Genomic DNA, 23,091 nt, shown 5'->3' on the forward strand with positions numbered 1-23,091 from the left:
CAACTCAGTCGGCAACCATCTCCCTCACTGGGCCACCCCAGCTCAGCTCTTGGACTGTCCCAGGACAGCCGACAATGTCCAGCGATCGGCTGCGCGAGCAGTTTCTGACCAGTCTGGAGACATACCGATCGCACGATGACGGTGCAATACTTGGCACGGTTTGCTGGCCGAGCTCCAATGAAGGAGTTAGAGTTAGATGCAGCTCAATCATTCCAACGATAGGGATTGACATGCTGGAAGTAGCATACTGTCCCACATCTCGTGGGAGGGAGCTAAAAGTAATGGCACGTGATGTGTGCCACAACGTAGCACGGATGCATGCCTACTGCCTTATCACCAATCTCTCTCTCTCTCTCTCTCTCTCTCTCTCTCTCTCTCTCTCTCTCTCTCTCTCTCTCTCTCTCTCTCTCTCTCTCTCTCTCTCTCTCTCTCTCTCTCTCTCTCTCTCCCTCTCTCTCTCTCTCTCTCTCTCTCTCTCTCTCTCTCTCTCTCTCTCTCTCGTTCCAACGCATCCTCCTCGACTTCTTTCACATCTTCTCACAACTCAACTCGAGCGCCCGAAGGACATCACGTCGCTCCAATTTCACCTTCGTCCGGCTCTTCTCACGAGCTCCCTCACGATCCGCCTTCCATCAATCCTCTTTCCTGTCCCTCTTTCAATCCTCTTTCCTGTCCGTCGCTGTCGGAGAATAACCAGAAGCTGGCGCCAATGGTTTACGCGCCATAAATCAATGGGCGGGAGACGCCCGACGCCGCCATCCGGAGGCAGAAGTGGCGCATTGGAGGCCGTTCTGGCGCGGCCTGGCGCCGGTCTGAGCTCCAGACGTGGTGGAGGCTGGTGCTTCTTTTTGTTTCTACGTCGATATGTTTCATGAGATCGAGATTAGTTTGCTCAATGAAGGAGAAACTTTCAACTTGCATGTGCTGGTCATCTCTGATAATTTTTTCATCGTAAACACTAATTGTTTACCTTACTTAATCTCCCTTTCCAAACGCTGCAAAGCTGAGCTCATGGCATCATTACTGTCTGAGTTATAATTGCTTCTCGAAACTATCCACCCTCCCATTTGTCTAGGCGCTGTCCCATTCACTGACGGTAGCAGGGGCAGATGCGGCGCTGCGGCGCTCCACTTTTGCCGACTCTAATAACGGTGGCAATCAGCTGAGCGGTCAGCTGACTGCGGCCGGCCACTGTTCACCCGTCTCTACCGGCAGAGACTTCAGCCACAGTGGCACGTGCTGATTTCGGTTAGGAGTTATCCGAGTTAGTGGTCACCCGCTGTGCCCTAAGTGAAGATGGTCGGCCGCAAAAGATCATGTCGTGGGTTTTAAATTAGTGTCGTCACGGCAAGCGGAGAGCGGTCTATCTAACTGCAGGGGTCACCGCCTGAGATTATGTGCTAATGTTGTTTATTAGCTTGCATATTCATTTGCAGATGAGGGTCAAAGGTCGCGGGAAAAGTACAGCAATTTTGGTCCACTTATGGACCTGTGTCACGGGTTCCACCGGCCACGTGGTGGCTGTGCGGCGATTCTCATTGACACTCGCTCCTGCAGTAATGAGCTGGCGCCGGGCCTAATCCCCAGGTTATCTGATTATTGTGACGTAGAAGGTAGCTCCGTGATCGGCAGGTAAGCCCTTGACTATACATGTGCTGAATCGGCAGATTTTACATGCCCAAAATGGCTGTAGCCGAGGTGGTAAGGACGTTCAGAAATAAGGTTGAGACGGAGTTGACCTTTTGGCCCGTAGACATAAAGGTCAAGGTCTTGTCTGATTATTTGTTTGAGTTTTTCCAGTTTGTTCTGAAGAAAACTAGCGAGGAAACTTGAAACAAGTTATGTTTGTCTTAGTTCTGATCCTTATGGCGTTTGATGGGAAATGCTGAACATAGGGAAGTATAAAACACCAACTTTATTCTCAGGTTACCAATCTCTGATCATTGACACAATTTATCTACTATCCCCTTCAGGACCTCTCCAATTTACTATTCCAGGTTAACCCACGAGAGGCCCCACCACTGAGACCAATCTCAGTCCTATGACCTCTCCCCCCCCCCGCTCGGGAATCTCCAGCAGTGTGACCTGTCCGGACCACCCCTCCGCCTGTGACCAGCTGAACAGCGCGACCGCTCACGACCCGACCAAGGTGCCGGCGCTATCGGCCACATATCTAACAGAGCCGATTGTTCGCGGAGCTCCGCTCGTCTGTTGACAGCCGAACGAGGCTCCTCGCCGGGATGTGTCAGCTGATTGTCCTCACATGACGTCACTGGGATGCGCCAGGTGCTCGAGTGTGTTTTGTTGCGGCTGTTTGTGGCGGTGCTTTGAGCTTTGCTGGTTTTATTAGATTAGTTTTTACAATAGCTTCGCTAGTTTTGGTTTAAGGTTTTATTGACTTTATCTACGGTATTTATTGGGGAGTGTGCATTAAAGGAAGTTCATTAATTATGCATTGAGTACATATGAAAAGGAGACATTTTGTTGTTGATTGTGTCATCTATTAGTTCAGCTTTCTAAATTATCGGTTGCAACAGTAATGATGATATTTTCTTGCAGTTATGTTTGGCCGCGTGTCCGTTTAAATGACACCCGAGTGCCTGCAGGTGGTCAAATGTAACCTGCAGTCGCGCTAACTTGCAGAGCGTGACCCCAAAGATGGAGTGCACGAGCCTTCGGTCGACTACTTAAAATAATGCATATATAATGATAAAGGTAGCTTCGCAATTATGTCTCGTGCTGGGACATAAATAATCATTTTCTGTCCAATTACGGCACTTTATACCATGCCTTGCCCCGGTCTTCTTCTGCTAACAGTTCCAAACCACCGCCCACCTGGCCCACCGTTACACCAGAACTACCGATGAATCCTACTTGCGCAGTGATCTCATACTCCGACGGTCCCGGCACGGCTCTGTAACCCGCTCTCTCGCGCGCCGGTTTGACCTCTCGTGCGGCACATCCCGACTCGGGGCTCTAATGGACCATGCGCGACCCGGGGGCCGACGCCCGTGTCTGTGTGTGCTGAGGGGTGTTCGCTCGAGGTCGGTGCTTTGTCAACAGTAGAACCGGTCTCAGTGTCTCCGACGGGTTTAAATACTCGGCCGCCCGCTGAGGTGTCGATCGGGCACCATGAGAAATTCGAGTTGTCACCGGGAGGATGAAACTCAGATGATGACGTGAGAAGGCTAGGGAGAGTTACAGAGGCACCCAGGTGGTCGACAGGGGTCAAAACATGGGTGCAGCTTGATTTGCGAGGTCTAGCTTGTGCAGGAGCGCGATATAATAACAGTTTGCTGAGTAATGTGGCGGGATGTCTTATCAGCGACCTCTGCGCCGAGAGCGCTGCACTCTACATACTGATTATAGGCTGCATTAGTTGTGACAAATTTACAACACTGGTAGTGCAGCGCGACTAAATGCTCACAAAGGACTCGGCAACACTCGACGAGCGATAAAACCGACGTCGAATTATGTCGCCCGTCAATGCATCCGTCCGTCCGGGCTGGCGGCTGCCTTTGCCAAGACTCGTTTTCTAGGACATTATCGCTGAGAAGTAGTACGACACCTAATGTTAACCCCTGGTCAACACCCTCGTTATCGGAATTCCTCGTAGCTGTGTTGCTAGCAATTGCAAGCTGATGGCCCGACCGAGCCGACGCCCTTCTGTTTGGTCCGATAATGTCACTGAGGCTCGCGGTAGCACGCTAGAACACTATCGCTTTTGTTGAACGTTCTCATTGCATCAGCGAACGACATTTTGACCACATAACTTTCTCAGACAATCCGTCGACGGCGACGCCAATAAGCTCAATGAGAATTAGCGGTGGATTAATTTGAACAGCCACACGCTGATTAGTTACCATGGCTCCTCCGTCAATTATGAAACCCGCCCACCGCATCTGTTCTCGGCTGGTTCAGTCGGAGTCACGCTCCTCACGTCGGCAGCGGTAAGCACCCGCGCTCGGACGGCCTCTTTTGTGGTGGCCGCTAATCTGGCAGCTCATTTGGCAGCATCTGCCGGCGCCAGTAATCGCTCGAACCGCTCCCGAGAGTATCACAAGGCGGCATCACTGGTCCCGTCTTATTACACGGCATTGTGTTGCCGACACCAAACGGTCGGTGTGACTTTGACGGAGAACGTGCGATCTTTATCAGCGCATCTTCCTTTTCTGAGACCCGCCGCCAGACACATGGCGGAGGGAGCTTTAGAGAGGATACGCCCCCGAGTCTCCGGTTAAATTGGGCCGATTGGTGGCGAGATAAATCTCACGGACGTTAGCTGATAGTGTAGTCAGCTGATAGTGCGGTCAGCTGACGAGCACCACAGAGATGACGTGAGATAGCTTCAATAGAAAATTGATCTAATGCTTATGATCCAGGGCGACAAATTATCCAGAGTGTCTATGTAATTAAAATAGAAAACGGTGGCCCCTTATATTTCAATTCAGTTAGGTCGCTAGAAATAGAATATGTCGGTAACTCTGTGGGTTATTTAACCTCCTGTGGGTAGGCGTGGACCTCCCGTGGGTAGGCTTGGACCTCCTGTGGACGGCTGTGGACCTCCTGTGGACGGATGTAGATACCGTGTGTGGACGCGCCGCTGCCGGTGGACGGTGGCCGGTGCGGCGCTGGTTCATTACTGCACGTTTCCGGCGGCGGGTCATTAGAGGGGCTGCAACACCGGCGGCCGCCGCTGACCGGAAGTCGCGTCACAGGGCTATTGTTGGCGTCCAAGGCGGCGGCGGCGTGGTGTGTCGCCCGGTGGATGGACGGTGCACCTGCCGCCGGGGGACGGACGAACGGACGGCGAGCGCGGCGGCAGGGACACCAGGCGATCATATAGGCCGGGTGGGATGTGTAATGGAATGTCTGAGTAGAGCTAAGCAGAATGTTTTATTTGCTGGCTTTCATTTTATGCAGGACAAGGCCATATTTCTTCTCCAGTAAAAAAATGATTTTAACTGATTGGGATGGGCTCGGTGGTGATTACCAACGTTCTACTTGTGACCATTTGCGTCTTCTCGTTCTTCAGCATCTATCTGTTCGCAAATTTTCCGCATATCTTCGAAATGTTTTCCCACGGATCGGCCGGACGGAATCGGTCATGGTCAGGAATGCACACGCGTCTTCGATTAGGACTCTTCCGTCCCGGAGGACGAGAAATTAGCTCGAAGTTCGGCGCCGAGTCTACAGTGTTCCCCAATCTTCGGTGCTCCTCAACACGTCGAACATGGACTCTCGGAAAACGTTGGTAATAATGGAGAAGAGGAGGTGGGAGGAAGCGATAAAAAGATAATAGCAGTAGGAAATGTTGAGAAAACAGGCGAATAATGGAGGCTGATACAAGCTGAAGTGCCCTCCATATTTCCACAGCCCCGGGTGTGAACGGGACATGTTTTTTTGTGCCGGGATTCTTTGTCGATGGTTTGGGAGTCGCGTTGGAATTGAATGAGGATCGCTTGATTCGTCGTTCCCAGACTCAGCTGTGTGAATGGAAGCGGTGTCGTGTACAGTTAGTCGCGCATATAAGTGGTTAGTGTGAGCTCCAAACCGGCAGTCACGGCCTTTCGTTGAGCCCTTTCGCCTGCCTCTCTACCCGCTCAAAGCCTTTATGGTAATCTTTATATCATTTCCCAGATCGTGTTTGATAAATCCTCTCAGTTATCCGTGAATTTTGTTGGTTGAACAAACCCGGTGAAAAGATCCATCATTCCAGCGTATTCTCTATGGTGTGTGGGCTCAGGCGATATGTTCAAATAAGCATGACGTCGCACCCGACCTCCTCAAACAGTGGCATACCTGTGTTGCATAAACCGTTGAATTTTTCCCAGGCGGGCTTTACCGATCTCTGGGTTCGACACAAACACGAATCCATCATCCCCTGCTCGCCGTATCGGGGAGCATATGCACACGCTGACGCTCGGTCAACTGCGTGCATGTCTGGGTGTCTGGGTCGCCCCAAACCGGTGTGACCATCATCTCACTGCGGACAGATAGTCGAGGAAGATGGATCGGTCGATTTCACACAGAGCTGGTAGCTTGGTTAGGGTGCTTCAGACATGACACCGAATGTGTCTTCGTGGTATAGAGGTGGTGCTCTGCCATGGATTATGGTATATGCTATTGGTGACGCTAAGAAATGATAGTGCCTTCTCCGATTGACACATACGGATGTTTGACGTGACACATATTGATAGCACGTTTAGGTTAGGTAACGCATGACAACATGTGACCGACCTGAAGCATGAAATCGGAGTTGTGGGCTATCGCTGTTTGCCGGAGCTGTTCAAACTGGGTTGTGACACATAATAGTATATGGAGCATTCAGTTTCTCATCGGGGTGAGCTGAGAAGCTTACCACCTCAGGGTGAGCAGCTCAGTGTATAGAGTTAGTTTGCGTATTCCTTTACATGTATAGCGCGACAGGTGTGGTGCCTTTTCGGCGCCACTGTCAGCAATATGACCTCGGTTGCCAGTTACAGAGCTTAGTGGCCGCTACTGCGCATCTGGCAACCCATCTGCTCCCAGCGAACTGTTCAGCGATTTATGTTGAGTCAGTTGACGGCCGACCGAGCTCGTTAGGGAACAGTTGCCTTGGTAACCAGTCGCCAAGGGTACTGCTCTGAGAATATGCGTCTCAACAGGGCGTGACGGCGTTAAATGGTTGATGTCGTTTTTTATTGGCTATCTCGCTTATGTTTGACATTTGATTACATTTGCAAAATCGGAATAGCAGCATGTGACGTGTGCGCTCCGGTGGTCTTCTCTGGAGCTGAAGGTATGACTATCCATTTAGGTGATTTTATTACCATTCGTGATAAATATCTATAACGATAAATTAGCCAGGCGCCGACCAGTTCTCCGCGGCATCTGCCGACCGGCCTTCCGGTTTCCCAGCACCGTGAGATCGTTAATCATCGCCAAACTAAGCAGCCAACAGGCCGCATAAAACACTTGTCTCGTGGCCTCGTAAATGCTCCCGGTGATTGCCACACTGGCTGCTTACGGCCGCTCTAGATAGCCGCAAAGTACGCCAGCTGCCCCCATTACCGCGGCAAAATTGGCGCGCCGTTTTGGCGCCCCGTGGCTCGGCAGACTCGGGAATACCCGCCTCGTGCCGCTAAATTTTATGCATTTAGGTGACGACATCTCGCCGTGTTGCCATCATGTCACAGCACTCCAGTAATGTCCACCCTATTGCGCGGACCATTTTAAAAGTTCGTGATTGGCAGGCGTGGTCTTCTGCTACCGACAGATGGCGCTGTCTGCTTTATGGCTGACGGGGACCGCGTTAAACCGTCCAGACATCTGCGGAGACGGCGCGTCAGGCCCCCGGTGCGAGATGATGGGCGAAAGTGCGCAATTTTCCGCCCATAAAGCCAGCTATTGAGACAACAGAGGCACGGTGACGATGGCATAACGTGTAAAGTCACTTCTAAAAATAACAGGAGGCACAACACGAGGATAAACTTGCTGTAGTGCTACCATATTTAGAGAGTCTCGTCCCAGTAGATGATAACAACAACTTATGTGTACAATAATGATGGGAACCACGCTTAATGTGGTTTATGACAGCCATTGATGTCGAACTGGCTCATAGCTACTGCCTATTATGATGGCCGTTTACATTCATCCAGCTACTCGGGACTTCAACTGACGATATTAGTGTCGCAATGTATTGTAGCGAATCATAACACGTTATACTGATAAACAATGTGAAACGGCGGCGCCCGGCGCATTCCAATCACATTGGTGAAACACGATGTGTCGAACATTGCTGCATCGGTGTTTGCAAACCAACAAACAAACGGGTCTGCAATGAATTTTATGGCATTGACTCACTGAGCGCTATCTAGCTCAACGATGCTCATTCTAATGTTTATTTTGTAACCATGTTTTAAGGGGTATTCTCAGACAGTAGTACTGAGAAAGTGGGGCGCATTATTGTGTAGTCTTACTATCTGGCACCTCTCCCTGCACCCCCGCGTCTGCACACCTGGCTCCGCCCGTGCCGCCCACATCCGGCGGTGGTGTGCCCGGCGCGTGGCTCCCCACTTCAGACACCGCCAACCCTTCAGAGCGGCCCGCGTGCGCCGGAGACTGGCCTGATTTCCCTGGGGCGTCACGCGCTGCTGACCGCGGCCTCCCATCGTCCGGAGGTCCTCAGAAGTTCGGCGGGACGCCCGCGACACACACACACACACACACACACACACACACACATACAGCGGCAGACGGCGCCGCGGCCGCCGCTGCAGTAATCGTTTGTTATGCTGTTGACAGACGGGGTGCGTGAGACAGTACCAGAGGCGCCTCCAGCTGGAGGATGTTGGGAGGCAGACGGGTGGATAGGATGGGTGTTTGTTAAGTAGTTTGAAGAATGGCCGAAACCGATTCTTTTTAGAAGCTTGAGAAACCTTGTAGGAGGTAACATCTACAGAAATAGCTGATCCAAAACCAGACTCAAAGTTTGCGTGCGCGTCCCCTCCGATCCCCGCTCTGACCTCGCCCCTGGCGCTGCCGCTGCTCCCCTTTCACCGGCGGGGCTATTTTCCGGTACGCTTCCGCCGCTCAAGTGGCTGTTTGCCCACTGCGGGGCGCGTGTCAGAGGCGCCCGCGGCGGCGGCGGTCCACCTGCCCGTCCGCCCGCCCCCGCACCTGCCCCCCCTCCCCCGGTGGCCCCCTGGAGTCAGTTCCTGTCATCTTCACCTGCCGTTTCAACTGCTCCGCTGAACAGATGACGCCGGCTGTCTGTCTTGGAGACTTGCTGTACTGTGTAGCTCAAATTGAGGCCGGTAAAGGGACTCAAAGGCGCGTTATGCTTTAAAAAGATATTAATTTTGGTTGCAAAGTAGTTTGTTCCTAAGTGTGTAAATGCTGGATAGTAGCTAAGATCAAAGCTAGGTGCGACAAATTTCTTTTATCCATGGAATTACCCGTAGGCGGATCAAGTGCGGTTTATAATATCTACCCGTGATTTTACGTCGCAATAAATGGTGTAGCGATACTTTGCTATACTATATAGCGATACCCTGCTCAATATTAAAAACCATTTCAGCATGACTCTGCTCGATTTACTACTAATCATAATTACAATGCGCACATCTGTGATAATAACCTTTGATTAACAGCAACATTAAAAACTAGAGCATAATCCAGTTTTAATGCCGATGTTAATCCATGTAACTCGGCACTTATGTAAATACACCTACAGCCTCATACACTACCATTACATTTATTGTTCTCGTGTAAACCATAATGGGTTGCTGCTCGAACACCCGCTGACTGTTGTAGATTAGCGCAGTTTCACAGCGGTGCGTGCGCGTCTTGGCGCACGGCGCGTGCGTTGTCGCGTGTTCGGTCCGTGACGTAACGCGCCTCTCGTCCGCCATCTGGTGCCGAGTTAGTGGAAGCGGCGGCTGCGGCCGTTTCTTTCCGAGACGCGTCAGTTCGAGGCGCCATTTATTTTCTGGCGTCGGCTCTGTCGCACGCAGGTGTGATCTTCTGGATCGAAAGTGCCCGTTGGATACTCAGCGCGAGACTTATGCGCTGGAATGCGTTAGTTTCTGCCTGACGACTGTGTCCAATTCAATGGATGAATGAATGAATGAATGGACGATTCACTTGGAGACTGCAGTTTCGTACAGAAAGCTAGCCCGAGACTCGCCGGGAACTGCAGTCTCGCACAAGACGCTAACACCAAGACAGCTGGTGACTGCATTGCGGGATAATACAGTAGCACACAAACACCAAGGCGGCCGGTGACTGCATTGCGGGCTAGAAAAGTAACATGGAAGACGTTTGGGGACTTCATTGCGGCACAGGACGACATCGTACTCTTAGATATGAATGTGAGCGTAGCACCTAGCGCTTGTTTTGAACTGCTATCGTTTACTTGCTACAGCTCAACCTTTGTAAATAAGCAAACTAAAATGAATGTTTCCATTCATTCCATTAATTTCACAACAGCTGTGGCAAATAACAGAACAATGCTGCGCGGGTGGTGTCAGAACGATTTACTATACCACATCGCACCCTAGGACCGCACCTGTGTCTTTTCGAGACGGCTAAGCTTTCTCATTTGTTCTCTACCGCAGCCGCTATTTAGCCGACTGCAATGTATGTGTCCAAATGATAGGGAGGCCTCTGTTCGGTGACAGAAGGGCGCTTATTTTAATACGCTCATGAGGCGGAGCAGCGCGGATCAAAGGGAGCCGGTCTGGTGTTAATGAGACTCGGTGCCGCTGCTCCGGCGGAGCTCGTCTGACTTTATTTGAACATGATACCTCGTTCGTTACTGGCCGCCTGGGCAATGTTCTGGGTGGTGCCAAGCGAGATATTTGCATGGTTGTGCCTGCTTTGAGCTGCTTTCAGTCGTGAAGTATGCTATCATTTAATTCATTTCGGAAATTTGATTCAGTCGAGATAACAAAAATGCAATTTTTGAACCTTTTTGATAAAAGTAAACTGATCTTTGGCTTGTGGATCTTCTTTATTTTAAGTGATTGCGTTAAATAAATTAAATATAATTTGGATAGCAGCTTTCCTCTCCACTTCTACATCTGATTGTACATCTGATTGCTCTGCCATTTACAGTTCCCTCTGTTTTTCTCTGTGTGTTTCAGTCTAAGCTGGCAACCCTGGCCCCCACCGTGCGCTCTGAGCTTACACTTCTCTCCTATCTCTGTGTTTCAGTCTAAGCTGGCAACCCTGGCCCCCACCGTGCAGTCCGAGAACTCTCCGGGCGCCACGCTGTCGTCCAATCAGGAGGACTTTTACAGCGACTACGACCAATCACCGGCACCGACACAAAACCCCATGATCGTCATGGATATGAACGCCTCTCAGCAGCAACAACAGCACCATCAGCAGCAACAGCATGAGCAACAGCAGCAGCAGCAGCAGCAGTTTATGCAGATGAGCGAGGAGTCTTCAAAGCGTAAACGTGAGTGTTATCGTAGTGGCTCCTCTGGCTCTCGATTCTCTTTTGCTATTTTTCTACCATCTTTCACTCCGCATTCTATCAAAGTGCTTCGTTTTGTGACTTTTTTGTGTTGTCCGTTTAGGGACTTGATAATCAGCCCAGTGACAACGGTGCCCGGTGCATTACCATTTTATGGGCTGGTCCCCAGATTTTGACCAGTTCCCACAACAGCTCCACACTATCAGATACGGAGCGCCGGCCATGCATTTAAAGTGTCTATTAGTGGTAGCGGGATGGACTCTGCGGCTTCTCCGTGGAGGAATTATATTAGGAGAAGTTATATTAGATTTGGCAGATCCTTTTCTCTTTCCTCTCTAGTCTCTCTCTCTCTCTCTCTCTCTCTCTCTCTCTCTCTCTCTCTCTCTCTCTCTCTCTCTCTCTCTCTCCGCTCCTGCCCGTCACCCTCGCTCGCCCTCCCGCCCCTCCTGCCCCCTCCTCTGACCTCCCTCTCCCCTGCCGGCGCCACCACCGCCCCTGTTTCCCGCTCATATCCACAATTTGGCGCGCCATTAGCTGGAACTGGGCGCCCGGTTCAGCGCAGCGCAGGCCCCAGGGGCGTGGCAGTTTCCGTGGAGGGGTGGGGCCGGGAGGGGGACGAACAGTCATGGGATGGGTATGGGTCAGGAAAGGGGAGGGACAGGGAAAGCTGGAGTTGACTCGACAAAAACAGACAGGGGAGGAGGGTACAGCTTTTCACTTCCATAATTTTTAGCTGTTTAGGGAGAAAACGATTGTAGTATAGCAGTAGAGCTTAGATGAGTGGGCATCACATGCAACCGAGTCTATTCAGTGTTCACTTGGTGCATCCATATGTCATAAAGTGAATCTTCTTTTACGGGAGGATTTCCCGGTTTTAGTAGGAGCACCCTTGCCGTGGGACATCCCCTGTATGCAACTTGGCGCACCTCTCAGCCACTCAACTGACCCACCTCAACTGAATCACGACTGAATGTCCGCCGCCGCCGTAAATCCTCACATCGGGAGCGGTCTGACACGAGGCGCACGCTGCCACGATAAAATGCAGGCATTGTCGTGCTTCTGGAATCCCGACTTACTCAGGGGAGACGATTTGGCTGTGTTGAAAGACAGTGGTATGTTTTAGGACATTGTGGCATTCGCTAATGTCTATTGCAAGGGTTCAAAAACTATTAAGATATCACTTTCTAGCATTCTCGTCAGTACACTTGAATTCATATAACATGTAAACAATTTATATTTAATCGCCTTGTCCCCGGGCCTTGTTCCGTTTATAAGACCGTTTAATTTTATTAGACCGCGGGAGCTCCCTCTCTTAGGTCAGTGACCTCGATCGCTGGCCTCAGCTGACCTTGAAGGAGGCGGTCCTCGTATGTCAGAGATCTGCCCCCGGCCGCGCCCCGCTGCTTCCCTTAGCGACTCAATCACCGCCAAACCAGACGCTCGGGGTTTGTGTGCGCTTTCACGAACACATCTCTCGATTATCAAATTTGTCACATTTGTCAAATACCGCTTTGCTGATATGTTCGTTGGGCCATTGATGCTGCCACCTTGTTGACATAAGTCGGTGTGTATTTGGAGGATAGCGTTCTGAGTCTTCCGCTCCCGTATCCATCACTGCGCCGCTTTTGTCGCCTGCGCCGCGCCACTGTCGCCGCGGCGCGTCATGTTTGTGCTGTGCCGCTCGGGCGCTGCCCCGGAATGCGCCACAAACGGCGCGGTTGGACTGTGGCGACAATTGTGGCGCTGTCGGCAGCCCGGGAATCCGGGCGCGCCGTTCACTGACGCGCCGGATACGCCGCTTCTGGCGCGGCGGTGCGCCAGATACGTCGCTGTTCCGAGGCGCGGCGTGGGGTCCCGGTCGGGGTATGTCTTGAATCGTGTTTAGTGGAGTGGCTCACTATTAGTGAACGCTGACGGTCCGCCGAGCAGATGCATGGCTAGATAGCCGCTGATTTAGGCGCGACTCTGCTGCTAGTGAACAATTAAAGCGGGCCAGTCGTGGCCGTTAAGTGTTCCAAAGCATATTCAAGATGTACCGATTACTCGAGACAAATGAATTACTCAAATTACTGGAATGAGCGGAGGGCAATGAATAATTGAAAACTGACGTTCCGCCGATTATGACGTAGTCTAGAAACCATTTTTCTATTATCGGACCTACGCCTCCCAAATTATGGACGTCTTTTGCATTTATGCACTGTCCCTTCTGAATGTCCCCAAAATCCTGGCTTCCTTATCATTATCTGTACTCATCTATATCGCTTTTATCCCCTTTCTCTTCCCTTCTTTTTCTTCCTACCCTATTTTTTCTCCTCTATCCATCGCCCCACCTTTGCTCCCTATTTAGCTCACCTTTCTCCCTCCCATCAACTCACCCCTCCTCCTCCCCGCCCTTGCCTCCACCCTCCTTTCCCTCGCTTCTCATCCATTCCTCCCTCGGCACGTGGCTGCCTGTCTCGGTGATCCTCCAGCACTGATGAACGATGCCGGTGATTCTGGGCGATGATATGCGCGGCGCCGAGTGGGGGGCGGGGTCGGGCGACGAGCGCTCTGCGCGCGCGGCTCGTCGGCTGATCGCTACCTGACGCTGCCGGCGGGAGACCAAATAGAACTCCAGGAGGTCAGCGACGGGATAATCAGAGCTGGGCGCGGTGGTTGGTGGCTGTTGTGAGAAGGTAGTCTTGGGTGGAAAATTGCTTGAATATTTGTTGCAAGATGTGTGGCTAACACTGCACTAGCTAAAAGAATTTCATCCATTGAAAATACGCTTAAAATGTGTGACAATTCTGAAACTACAATGCGTTGATTTTCTACATTGATTTGCTATATCTCGTGCTTGGTTTTCCATGCATCATGCGTTCGATTTTGAAGCTCAATGAGAAGAACAAGACCTGTAGCAATGCTATAGGTCAGTGTTGAATTGCAGTCCACGTCTAGAGGCTAATATCTGTGTGAGAAATGGAGGCCGTTTGGTGATTTCACAGGGTGAGACATGAATCACCCATAGCACCTCCCTGGGCGCCGTTCCGCTCGAGTGCGCCGCCAGGGTCCCGCTGCCCCTGTAAACCAAACCCCGTGGTTCCGTATGGCCCCACTATGTCATACTCTCTGAGGAGACCGTTTGACCGGCCGGCCGCCCTGCAGGGTCGCTGACCCGACTCTGATTGGTGGTCTGATTTTGGTCCGGACCATCGGCTCGCCGGTTTACGACACTAGTCTGGGAGCGGTTGGGATCCAACAGGACCATTTGCCAGGCCCTCCGCCACAGCGGGGAGAAAAGAGACATCCCAATGTGGCGGATTACCCACTGGTCTGATACCGATCAGGGTTCGGTTCCATGAGCGGGCTGGGACGACACCCGCGGCTACCCCGGCCGGCCCGAGAGCGGGCCGCCTCCGCAGAACCACCTCCCCCGAGCTACGGCGCCCATAAAACCCGGTAATGAATCCTAATTTGATCCCCAGACACTAATACCCTTCCGCGGCGATAAATTCGGGCTCCGACCAGCCGCGCGCGCGGCTGGCGGCGGCGTCTTCCACTCTGCGGCAGACTGCACTCCTGCGCGCACTCCTTACCGTCCACCAGACTCTCCCCCGGGCGAAAACCTAGGTGTTCTTGATATATCTGCAGTATCGATAAATTGGATTAATGTTCCGCTGGCGGCGGCGGTGAAGACAAAGGAAGCGGTGCGCCTATGGCCGGTTAGGCGGGCAGCGGAGGGCCCGAGAGGCGGTTAGAGCCAGATCACCGGCTGGGAGGTGGTTAGGGAAGCTAATAGCGTGCTGCCACGAATGGAGCCCGGCTCGGCTCGGAGGCTTGGCTCGGGAGGTTGTTCAGTGTTGGACGTCTGGTGTGGGGCCGGGGAGGTGTTGGGAGTACCATGGGGGTGGTTGGGTGGGTGGACGTTACCTGGGGCCTGCCAGAGGGAAGAACAGCTGCAGAGGGGGAAACGGAAAGGAGCACGTTCGGGTGAAGTACCCTGGGGAGGGGAGAAAACCGTTATGAGCTGGAATTGTAGGTTAAACCCATGGACGAATCAGGAGCGTTCGAGCCACGTTAAACACTGGAGTGTCGGAAGTCCCAAACTTGGCAAACTACTTTTGCAAGTGATATGGGCAACTGTTAGAGTAACTGATGGCCAACTGATGAGCCATTGCCGAGCAATTAGTGCAGCGTGTGTGAGTAATTGTTGGGTAATTGTTGCGCCGGCGCCGGCGCGCGGCCGTCCCGCAGCTGTTGGTCCGGGAGGTGGTCTCTCGCTGAGGTCGTTAGACCCAGAGAGTGGGGCGAAAACCCTCACCGCCGCACACAGCCGGGCTGTGTGCCGGTGAAGGGCTGTTAGACTCGAGAACTGGGGCCGAGCCTGCACCAATGTACAGGGGGTCAGTGCACTGTGCAGTGTCACTGGACTCGGCAACTGGGGCTGAAATTTCTGCAGATATTGAGAGGCAGCAAGAAAGGGCAAAACATTCTTAGACATCCAGAGGAATGCATTTTAAGTGAATGCTTAACGGAAGCGGCTTGTATCACTCTCGAGACTGACAACTACCCCATACCTACAATATTGTATGCATACGCGCGCCTTTTGAGTTGAGCTCATAATGCTGTGTATTCTAGAGAAGGGCGTCGTGCAAATATCTCTATATGCACGCGTCCACCGGTCAGTTAGAGTAAAGTCAATGCACCGTCTCCTGGGGGGTCGTACCCGTCCGTGAGGCGTGCGGCGGCGCCGCGTGGCTGATTCGGCGCGGCGCCACTCAATGTGACGCTAGTTTGGCGCGGTAGCCGCGGACCGCTACCGTCTGCTGTTTTTACCGACCGGGGGTGCTACGAACGGGAGAGGAATGTGTAGTAGAGGGGTTAGAGGCTTAGTGGAGTAGGGGTTTAGAGCTGCTTTTTATTCATTTATCAAATTATCACCTGCTGATGGTGTCCAATGTATAACAGAATATAAATCGTAAATATTAGACTGTCACAGCAACAGCCTTTCGAGTGGAGAAGATTTATTTTCATGTTAATGATATTTCCATTTTGTTTCTTCATTTTCAATTTTGACTGATTTACACCTTACAAGCTCAGCAGGCAATTATTATAAATATGATCTAGCAGTCAGCAACAAACGAGTTCAAATTAGAAACCGATCACCTGTCCTTTATGTATCTGCCAGTGAGGATGAGTGATCACAGTGCCATTGTTCGGGGATTCACCACAGGTGCAGCGGTGCCCCTATCTAACTGTCCGTTGGTTCAGGGCGGGATGGGCCGGCGAATTACCACACACAGGGCAGCCCGCTGTGAGAAGCCGCTCTCCTGCAGGGGGTCGTGATACATGGTCAGTTGTGACAGGGGGTTTGGTGCATCTATGGCGCACACTGTGCAATATTTTTATCGACGCGCCTCTTAGCAATTATAAACATTTTTTGCTATATTTATATGCTCAATTTATTGCCTGTATTTCCTAAGCTGTTTATGTTCACGAAAATTAGCAAAATCCAGTTATGTTTCATAAACAATGCATTAAAGACCAAACTCCTTTACGGTTTATTTGCATTAGGACTCATTCATTTGCAGTTCAAATTCAGACGATTTTGCGAACTTCCCTACACTACCCTGCACTCTGAGTTCCAGCGATAAACTAATGACATTTAAATCCGTGCTGCTCTGCTCCGTCGCATGCCAACGTGCCACCGTCGAGTGCATCCATTGTCTAACCAGCTGCTGCTCTGGCCACCAACTGCTGACTGCTGGCTGCTGCTGAGCTGAGCTGACCGCTCTCAGCCGACGACGCTCTCCACTCCTTAAAACCGACCGCCGCGAACGCAGACTGACCGGCCTGTTGCTACCGTTGCCATCCGTCGTCTCTGTTGTGGACGTCTGTCAGCCACCTGCGGGCTTCTGGACCTCTCAGGCCGCGTATCGGAAAACCCATCGCTGCTTTATTCAGAGAGCGATGGGACTGAGTTTGCATCGAGCGACTATTCGCTGGCGTTTTGGTAGTTAGAGGCCAGGTGGCTAACGAAAGACAGATAACTAGAACTAGATGTTATGTTGTGTAGATACTCGGTCATATCGTCACATTCGGTCATATTCGGTCATATTCGGGAATATTCTGTCATATTAGCAAGTTGCGCTTATATCAGAGATTTTTAGCTCGTGGATTTCGTTTTTAGTCTGAACGGAAGTGAGTTTCTTCTCACGCGCTCTGGCGGCAGTGGCTCCTCCTAGCCCAGTTAGACCGGCAGCCGAGAGCCGCAGACAGCGACAACAGCTGTCACACCGACCGAGGCCGGCGCGGCTTTGAAGCTGTCAACGCTAATGACCAAAGCCGAGCCGGGCTGTCAGTGGATGGGGAGGTGTGACGAATTGAACAGCATCTGTCGGCGGTGGTGGCGGCGGAGACAGGGAGACATGGAGCGGACACTGTACAAGACGGGGAGGAGACACTGTACGAGACAGGGAGGAGACACCACGGAGAGAGGGAGGAGACGGGAAGGAGACACGGTGCGAGGCGGGAGACGGGAAGACGGTGGAACGATGGGACGGAATGGGACGGTGGGTCAGTTATTGGGACAATGGGATGGACATTGGACAGCCGTCAGCCGGTCAGCTTGATGAGACAGTTGATCAGCTACATGGAACTGTTGGATGGGTCAGTTGGTGTGTCAGTTGGACGGGACGGTGGGCAAGTTGGATGGCTCAGTTGATGGCTCAGTTGTACGGGACAGTTGACCGGTCAGTTGGACGGTCTCCCAGCCATCAGCGCGGCCAGTCCCATCCACCTGTGACACAGCTAAGTTGGACGTCTCGCCTAACGAGCATTGCGGTCCGAAGTCGATTGAAATCGTCTCTTCGCCGTCACTCGGCCTGGATTGGGCGCCACGCCGCGGGGGACCGCGCCTTAGAGCCACCCAGCGGGGAACCCACGACACAGACTCGCAGAAACCGCGCCACAAACGCCCCGCCAGCGCCGCGGCGCCGCAACAGCGCCACTCAAAGGCGACATTCACGGCGCGCTAGCCGCGGCGACGAGCTCGCCGCACCGGCGCCGTCTGTAGACGCGGAAGCAATGGGCGCCAATCGGCCGGCGCACGTGAATACAGACCAATTTGGCGCGGTGACCGTGCCGTTTTGCCGCCAAATTGGTGCTCTATGCGGCGCGGTGTGGCTTAGCGGTGTGTTGTGGCGGAGACCGATCAGCGGCGGACACCGACTCTCAGAAATCCTCAGCTGAAGACTCAAAGGCGGCTGGCGGGATTTCCGGATATGTGGGAGAGACGGTTGATGAAGAGATCTGAGGTTTGTGGGACCGGCAGAGACGACTCGGGGTTAATAGGCGCCGAGTTTGATGCCGTGAATACAGTGCTGGTGTGGAAAGGTGTCACTGACCTTTGGACAAAGCATGAGAAGAGGTCAGGTGGCATTTAACACCGTTCCGATTCAAAAATGAGTGAAGTAGTCGCCGTGGCTTGTGAACAAACACATTTTAGTCGTTCATTTGCGGTTCTTCTTGATGTAATTTGAGGAAGCGTAAATGGTCGGTACACAAGCTAAAAATCCCATCAATTTACTGTTGAAATAGGCGTTTGTCTGATAAATCTCTGTCATTTGTAATCGGAGAATGTACATTTTATGTACATTTTATGAATGTACATTTTATGTACCTAAAGCGTAATATTTCTTTTTTTTCTTGCACTTTTTGTAGCTGCATGAATAACACCCGGACAGAAAGAGCAACAGGATCTGACGAAAAGGTTCCATTTAAATTTCATCAAGCTGATATTTTAGAGGGTTTACTACAACTACTTAATACAAAGAAGTTAGCATATTCTGCTTCAGGTTCTCACAATACTCCACTCCCCGTCGCCGCCTTTTGGTCATCCACCTTATCCTCGTCTCCCTTCCGTTGCCTTCCACCTGCTGAGTAACCGTCTCATCCCCATCCATTACCTCACGTCCAGCCGCTCGTCACGTGCTGCCCCCCCCCGCGCTGCCCCCCCCCCCTCCACCCCCCGCACCTGAGCGCCTTGAGCGACCTTGCGGTGAGATAGCTGTCTGCAGAGACTCGCCTGGCGAGCCGAGCCGAACGGGTAATGCATCCCTACAAGGGCGGGGCGCGTCCGAGCCCCGCGCGGCTGCATACGGAATTCGGCGGTCATGGGCGCATCGGGACGCCTGCAGCGCTGCACGTGGTAAGCCGGTCCCCCGCCGGCCGGGCGATGAGCTGGCTGCGTGGCAGGGCAGGGCGGTGCAATAGAGTGAGGCGAGCCGGGAGTGTGATGTAGGTTCCAGGCCGCAGGATTTTTTTAGCTTGGTGCGTTGTTATTTAGTGATGCTGTGAATTGGGTTGGCTACTTTAGGTCTAATTTTGCGTTTCTTACAATGCTTTAAAGAAATCTGATTTAGTTACTGATTTAGGATATTTTCCATTGAAAGCATGTTCAATGAACAGGAAACTTGTTACATTTTTATGATATTTTCCGGCTGTAATATTTATTTAAAGGGTCATTTATAGCGCTGTGTCGATATATGACAATTTATGGGCGCCGCCACTGAGACCGCTGGATTGTGCGGTAGGCTCTATAGACCGCTGCTGCCAGTAACTGAAGAGTTGTTTGTTCACGTGCCGACCTGTTGGCCAATCAGAAAACTGCTCAGAAACCACCAACAAAAACTGTCCAATCATAAACCGGCACACAGAGTTCAGTAAAAACGACTCGGTGCCCGACGCCGACGCCTGCGGTGGCTGTGGTCAGGTCGGCGGCTCGGCGGTCAGCCCAGCTCAGAGCTGACAGTGACTGTCAGCTCAGCCGCCATTGGTGCCGGCTCGTGACCGGAATAATCACCAACCGTTGATTAGTGACGTCATTGGCTCGTATTCCGCACGGCAAATCGACGGCATTAGCAGTTGCATCGCGATTGTGGCCGCCATGAGCGGCGGTTACATTTTCTCTCAGAGGTATCACAGTGGTTAACGCTCGTGTAATGCCGAATCGAAAAACGATTCCGTGTCGTTCGCTTACCAATCATCGCAAATGACCGTCTGCTCAGGCGCAGTAGCCCGAGTGAACGCAACGGAAGTCTTCACTCGGCCCACGTGACCCAAGTGCTAACGGCTCCTCAAAACGCAATCGCACAATTAGCGTGGATGAATCAATGAACGCAATTCGGCAGGCCTTTCGCGGTTAACTTTTGACCCTCTCCACTGCGCTGTGGATTGTTCTGCACGGGATTTAAATCTCCGGCGGGGCGGGGAGGGAGAGGGATGCGGCCTAAAAGTTATCGGCAGATGGGCAGAGTGATTGCCGCTCCCGGCTGGAGCGATGTTCGCAGTTTCCGGGGCGCAGATTGTGGCGTGGGAACGGTAGGTAGGCGTGGCTGCAGTGATTTTAGAGGGGTGGGGAGAGGGATGATGAACAGGGAGGGAGAAAGGGAGAGAGAGAGAGGGGGAGGGAGAGAGATGGTAGGTGAGAGATGTGGCGTAACTCTCATGTGTTTTTCATCTGGCTCACTAACAGTTTGGAGGAAGGGTTTGCTTTAATTTCACGAAGCTACCTACACCAGAGCTGCCACGAATGCCTCTGTTCTCTGTTCCAGTAGTGTCGATTTACACGGGTCATTAACGCACTGAGCAGTCTGACTCGCTGCGACCACGGCCTATCGATCTCTTGCGGCATCCGTTCGGCATTCTGTGCGTCCGGAGGCCTCAGGTGTTCCTCTTAGCCGTGCGGCTATTACGGCCGGGGCGACTCTCACGAATGTCATCCACGCTGGTCGTCTCAGTGGGAAAGCTGAGCGGGATGGAGGCCAGAGCGACCATCCCTCAGCCCGCCACCGTGGGATGGCTCCGAGCTCAGAGTTCAGAGCTCAGAGCTCAGAGCTCATAGCTCAGAGCTCAGACTGGAAAGATTTGAGACGCTGAGGTATCCGTTGGAGGAGTTAGTGATTATTGAGTGCTGGAGGCAATATGCAATCATCATCACCAGGCCACTGATTGCGTCTATGCTCAGTCATTGCGTCGTTTGATCTCTGAAGAGCTATAATAGCTTCATCCGGTGAAGAGTCTGCAAAAAGCAGAACACGTGCGCACATCAGGCTGCTGGACAAACATTCCAGTCCACAAAAACCCCTCTGTTGAGTCGTGAACGCTCGAAGGGGCGCTGGGAAACCGCCGTGGGCCGGCGTTTGAACGATGAGGGTTGACCTGCGACCCGCGCCGCGCCGCGCGGCTACCGCTGCTTGACCTCTGACCCCTGTGATGGCCGGCAGCAGGCCGGGGTCAGAGGTGAACAGTTTATGACCGCTGAGTGATGCCGGCCGGCCGGGGAGGCCGGTTGTCATTTGTGACAAACGCCAGCGACTGATGAGGTGTTGGTGGTTTCCGAGGTTACTTAGCAGCGCGTGATGGCATCCTGATGTCCCACAGCTAAGTGGCGGTTTGTTTAGGTCCCGACCGTGCACCGTTATTCTTCTGGACTAATTCGATAATCTGTCTCAGTCCTAAGCGCGCGTTGAATCGCCTGATTACATCCTAACCTTCCAGTAGTGGCACGGTGCGAATGAAATCCATCAAAGGTAATTCTACACCACGGCTGCCCGAGTCTGCTGTTGGCGCTCTCTCAAAGCAAGGCGCTCCCAATCATTCCGCAGAGCGACCACAGGACGTGCCGCGTCAATCCAAATCGCCGCCGCGCCGTGATGCGTCATCATTATCCCTGGTCACGTCACGTGCTTCGTCAGAGGGGCGCGGATCGCTCCCTGGCGAGCAACAGGTGAAAATTGCCCTCCGCTCGGCACACCGACACACAAACACACAGACAGATACCCCGGCCGGCCGGCCGGCTCCGCTGTAACTCGTTAATCCGCCACCCCGCACCGCCGTGCCACCGCCCGCGGCACTGCCGCCGGCCCGACTAACGAATGACATTTTCGCAGTAAAATCCCGCCCCACACCGCGGTAATGCACCGGAAGGGCGTCGCCGTCGCTCGGCTTTGTGCCGCCGGGGGAAGATGGGTCGAACAAAGCCGAGTGGGGCGCTGCCGGCGCTGCCGGTCCGCCCCGCGACCGGCGACCGCCTTCTGGCGACGACAGGTGAGGTTTCTCTGGAACAGAAGGCGCTGCGCTAAAACACGCGCGTGCTTTTGTTTGCGGATGCTTGTGTCAGCTTGGTCGGTGAAAATATTAGCGAGAGGGTTTACTGTTTGTCGAGTGCAAACAGCTCATGTTTGAGTGTGGACTCGGAACCCGTCTGCCTCTTGGCACCCCCGGTCAGCAAACTTTGGGGACTCCACAAATTCTTCATTGCATTCTCGCGTCTCAAGCCGGATTCAAACCTCTCTTACAAAACACACCGCTCATTCAACTCATCAGAGAAGATGCAACGTTATAAATTCACGTGCGGGTATCATACAATCACCGTCGTTGCGCGCGTCTCACCAGGGTGATTACTGCCGCTCACGGGGGCTCAATTAGCTCACCCAGGCTGACGAGGTGCATTCCGAGCCGACCGATCACTCAAGGGTGGTTAGATCTGGGTGGTAGGCCGGCCAACCGACCGACCGACCAACTATCCGACCAACCAACCTACCGACCGACTGATCGGTCAAATAGCCTGGCCGGCCTCTGCTACCGGCAGCCCCTGGCGCTATTTGTTTAGCCACCCATGATGAATGGTCATGTCTGGTGGACTGATTGCTGAGGTCAGGTGCCGGTCGGCCGGCTCGGTGGATGCTCTGGACTCTCGGACTCTGCTGTCGGTGCCACGTCCACCGCCGGGCGGCGGGGATGTTGCAGGGTGAGTTGCAGAGCGGCCGGTGCAGTAGTGCAGCGGTCCGGATGTAGCCCGGGTGGCACCTGCCGCCCTGCCCGGCCCGGTCCGGCCCTGCCCGGCCCGGTGGTGAGGCCCGTCAGGGGCAGGGAGGGGCCAACGCCAGGTGCCGGCGAGCCTGACTTCCGGCATGACGATAGAATTTCAGGACGAGTCCAAACGAGCCATGAGAACGACCCAGCGCAGCCATTAGCATAGCATCAGAGCGCGTGGACACAACGGGAACACAACGCGAGCGGCGGACACAACGCGGGCACAACGCGAGCGGCGGCGGCCCGGCGCGGTTAGTGAGCTTTTATGT

The 23,091-nt window shown here is 53.0% G+C and overlaps 1 protein-coding gene across 1 annotated transcript in view; it reads left to right on the forward strand.

Annotated features, from left to right (window-relative positions):
• LOC122366387 (serine/threonine-protein kinase CBK1-like) overlaps nt 1–22,089 on the forward strand; it is a 43,521-nt gene extending 21,432 nt beyond the window's left edge. Inside the window, exons 2-3 of the mRNA XM_043338599.1 lie at nt 10,699–10,948; nt 22,055–22,089. Of these exons, the coding sequence (XP_043194534.1) occupies nt 10,699–10,948; nt 22,055–22,089 (285 nt within the window). The remainder of the gene's footprint in view (nt 1–10,698; nt 10,949–22,054) is intronic.
• Nucleotides 22,090–23,091: the final 1,002 nt, after the last annotated feature.

This window comes from Amphibalanus amphitrite, unplaced genomic scaffold (assembly GCF_019059575.1).
Source record: "Amphibalanus amphitrite isolate SeventyFive unplaced genomic scaffold, NRLGWU_Aamphi_draft 000802F_arrow, whole genome shotgun sequence".
NCBI classification, from domain to species: Eukaryota; Metazoa; Arthropoda; class Thecostraca; order Balanomorpha; family Balanidae; genus Amphibalanus; species Amphibalanus amphitrite.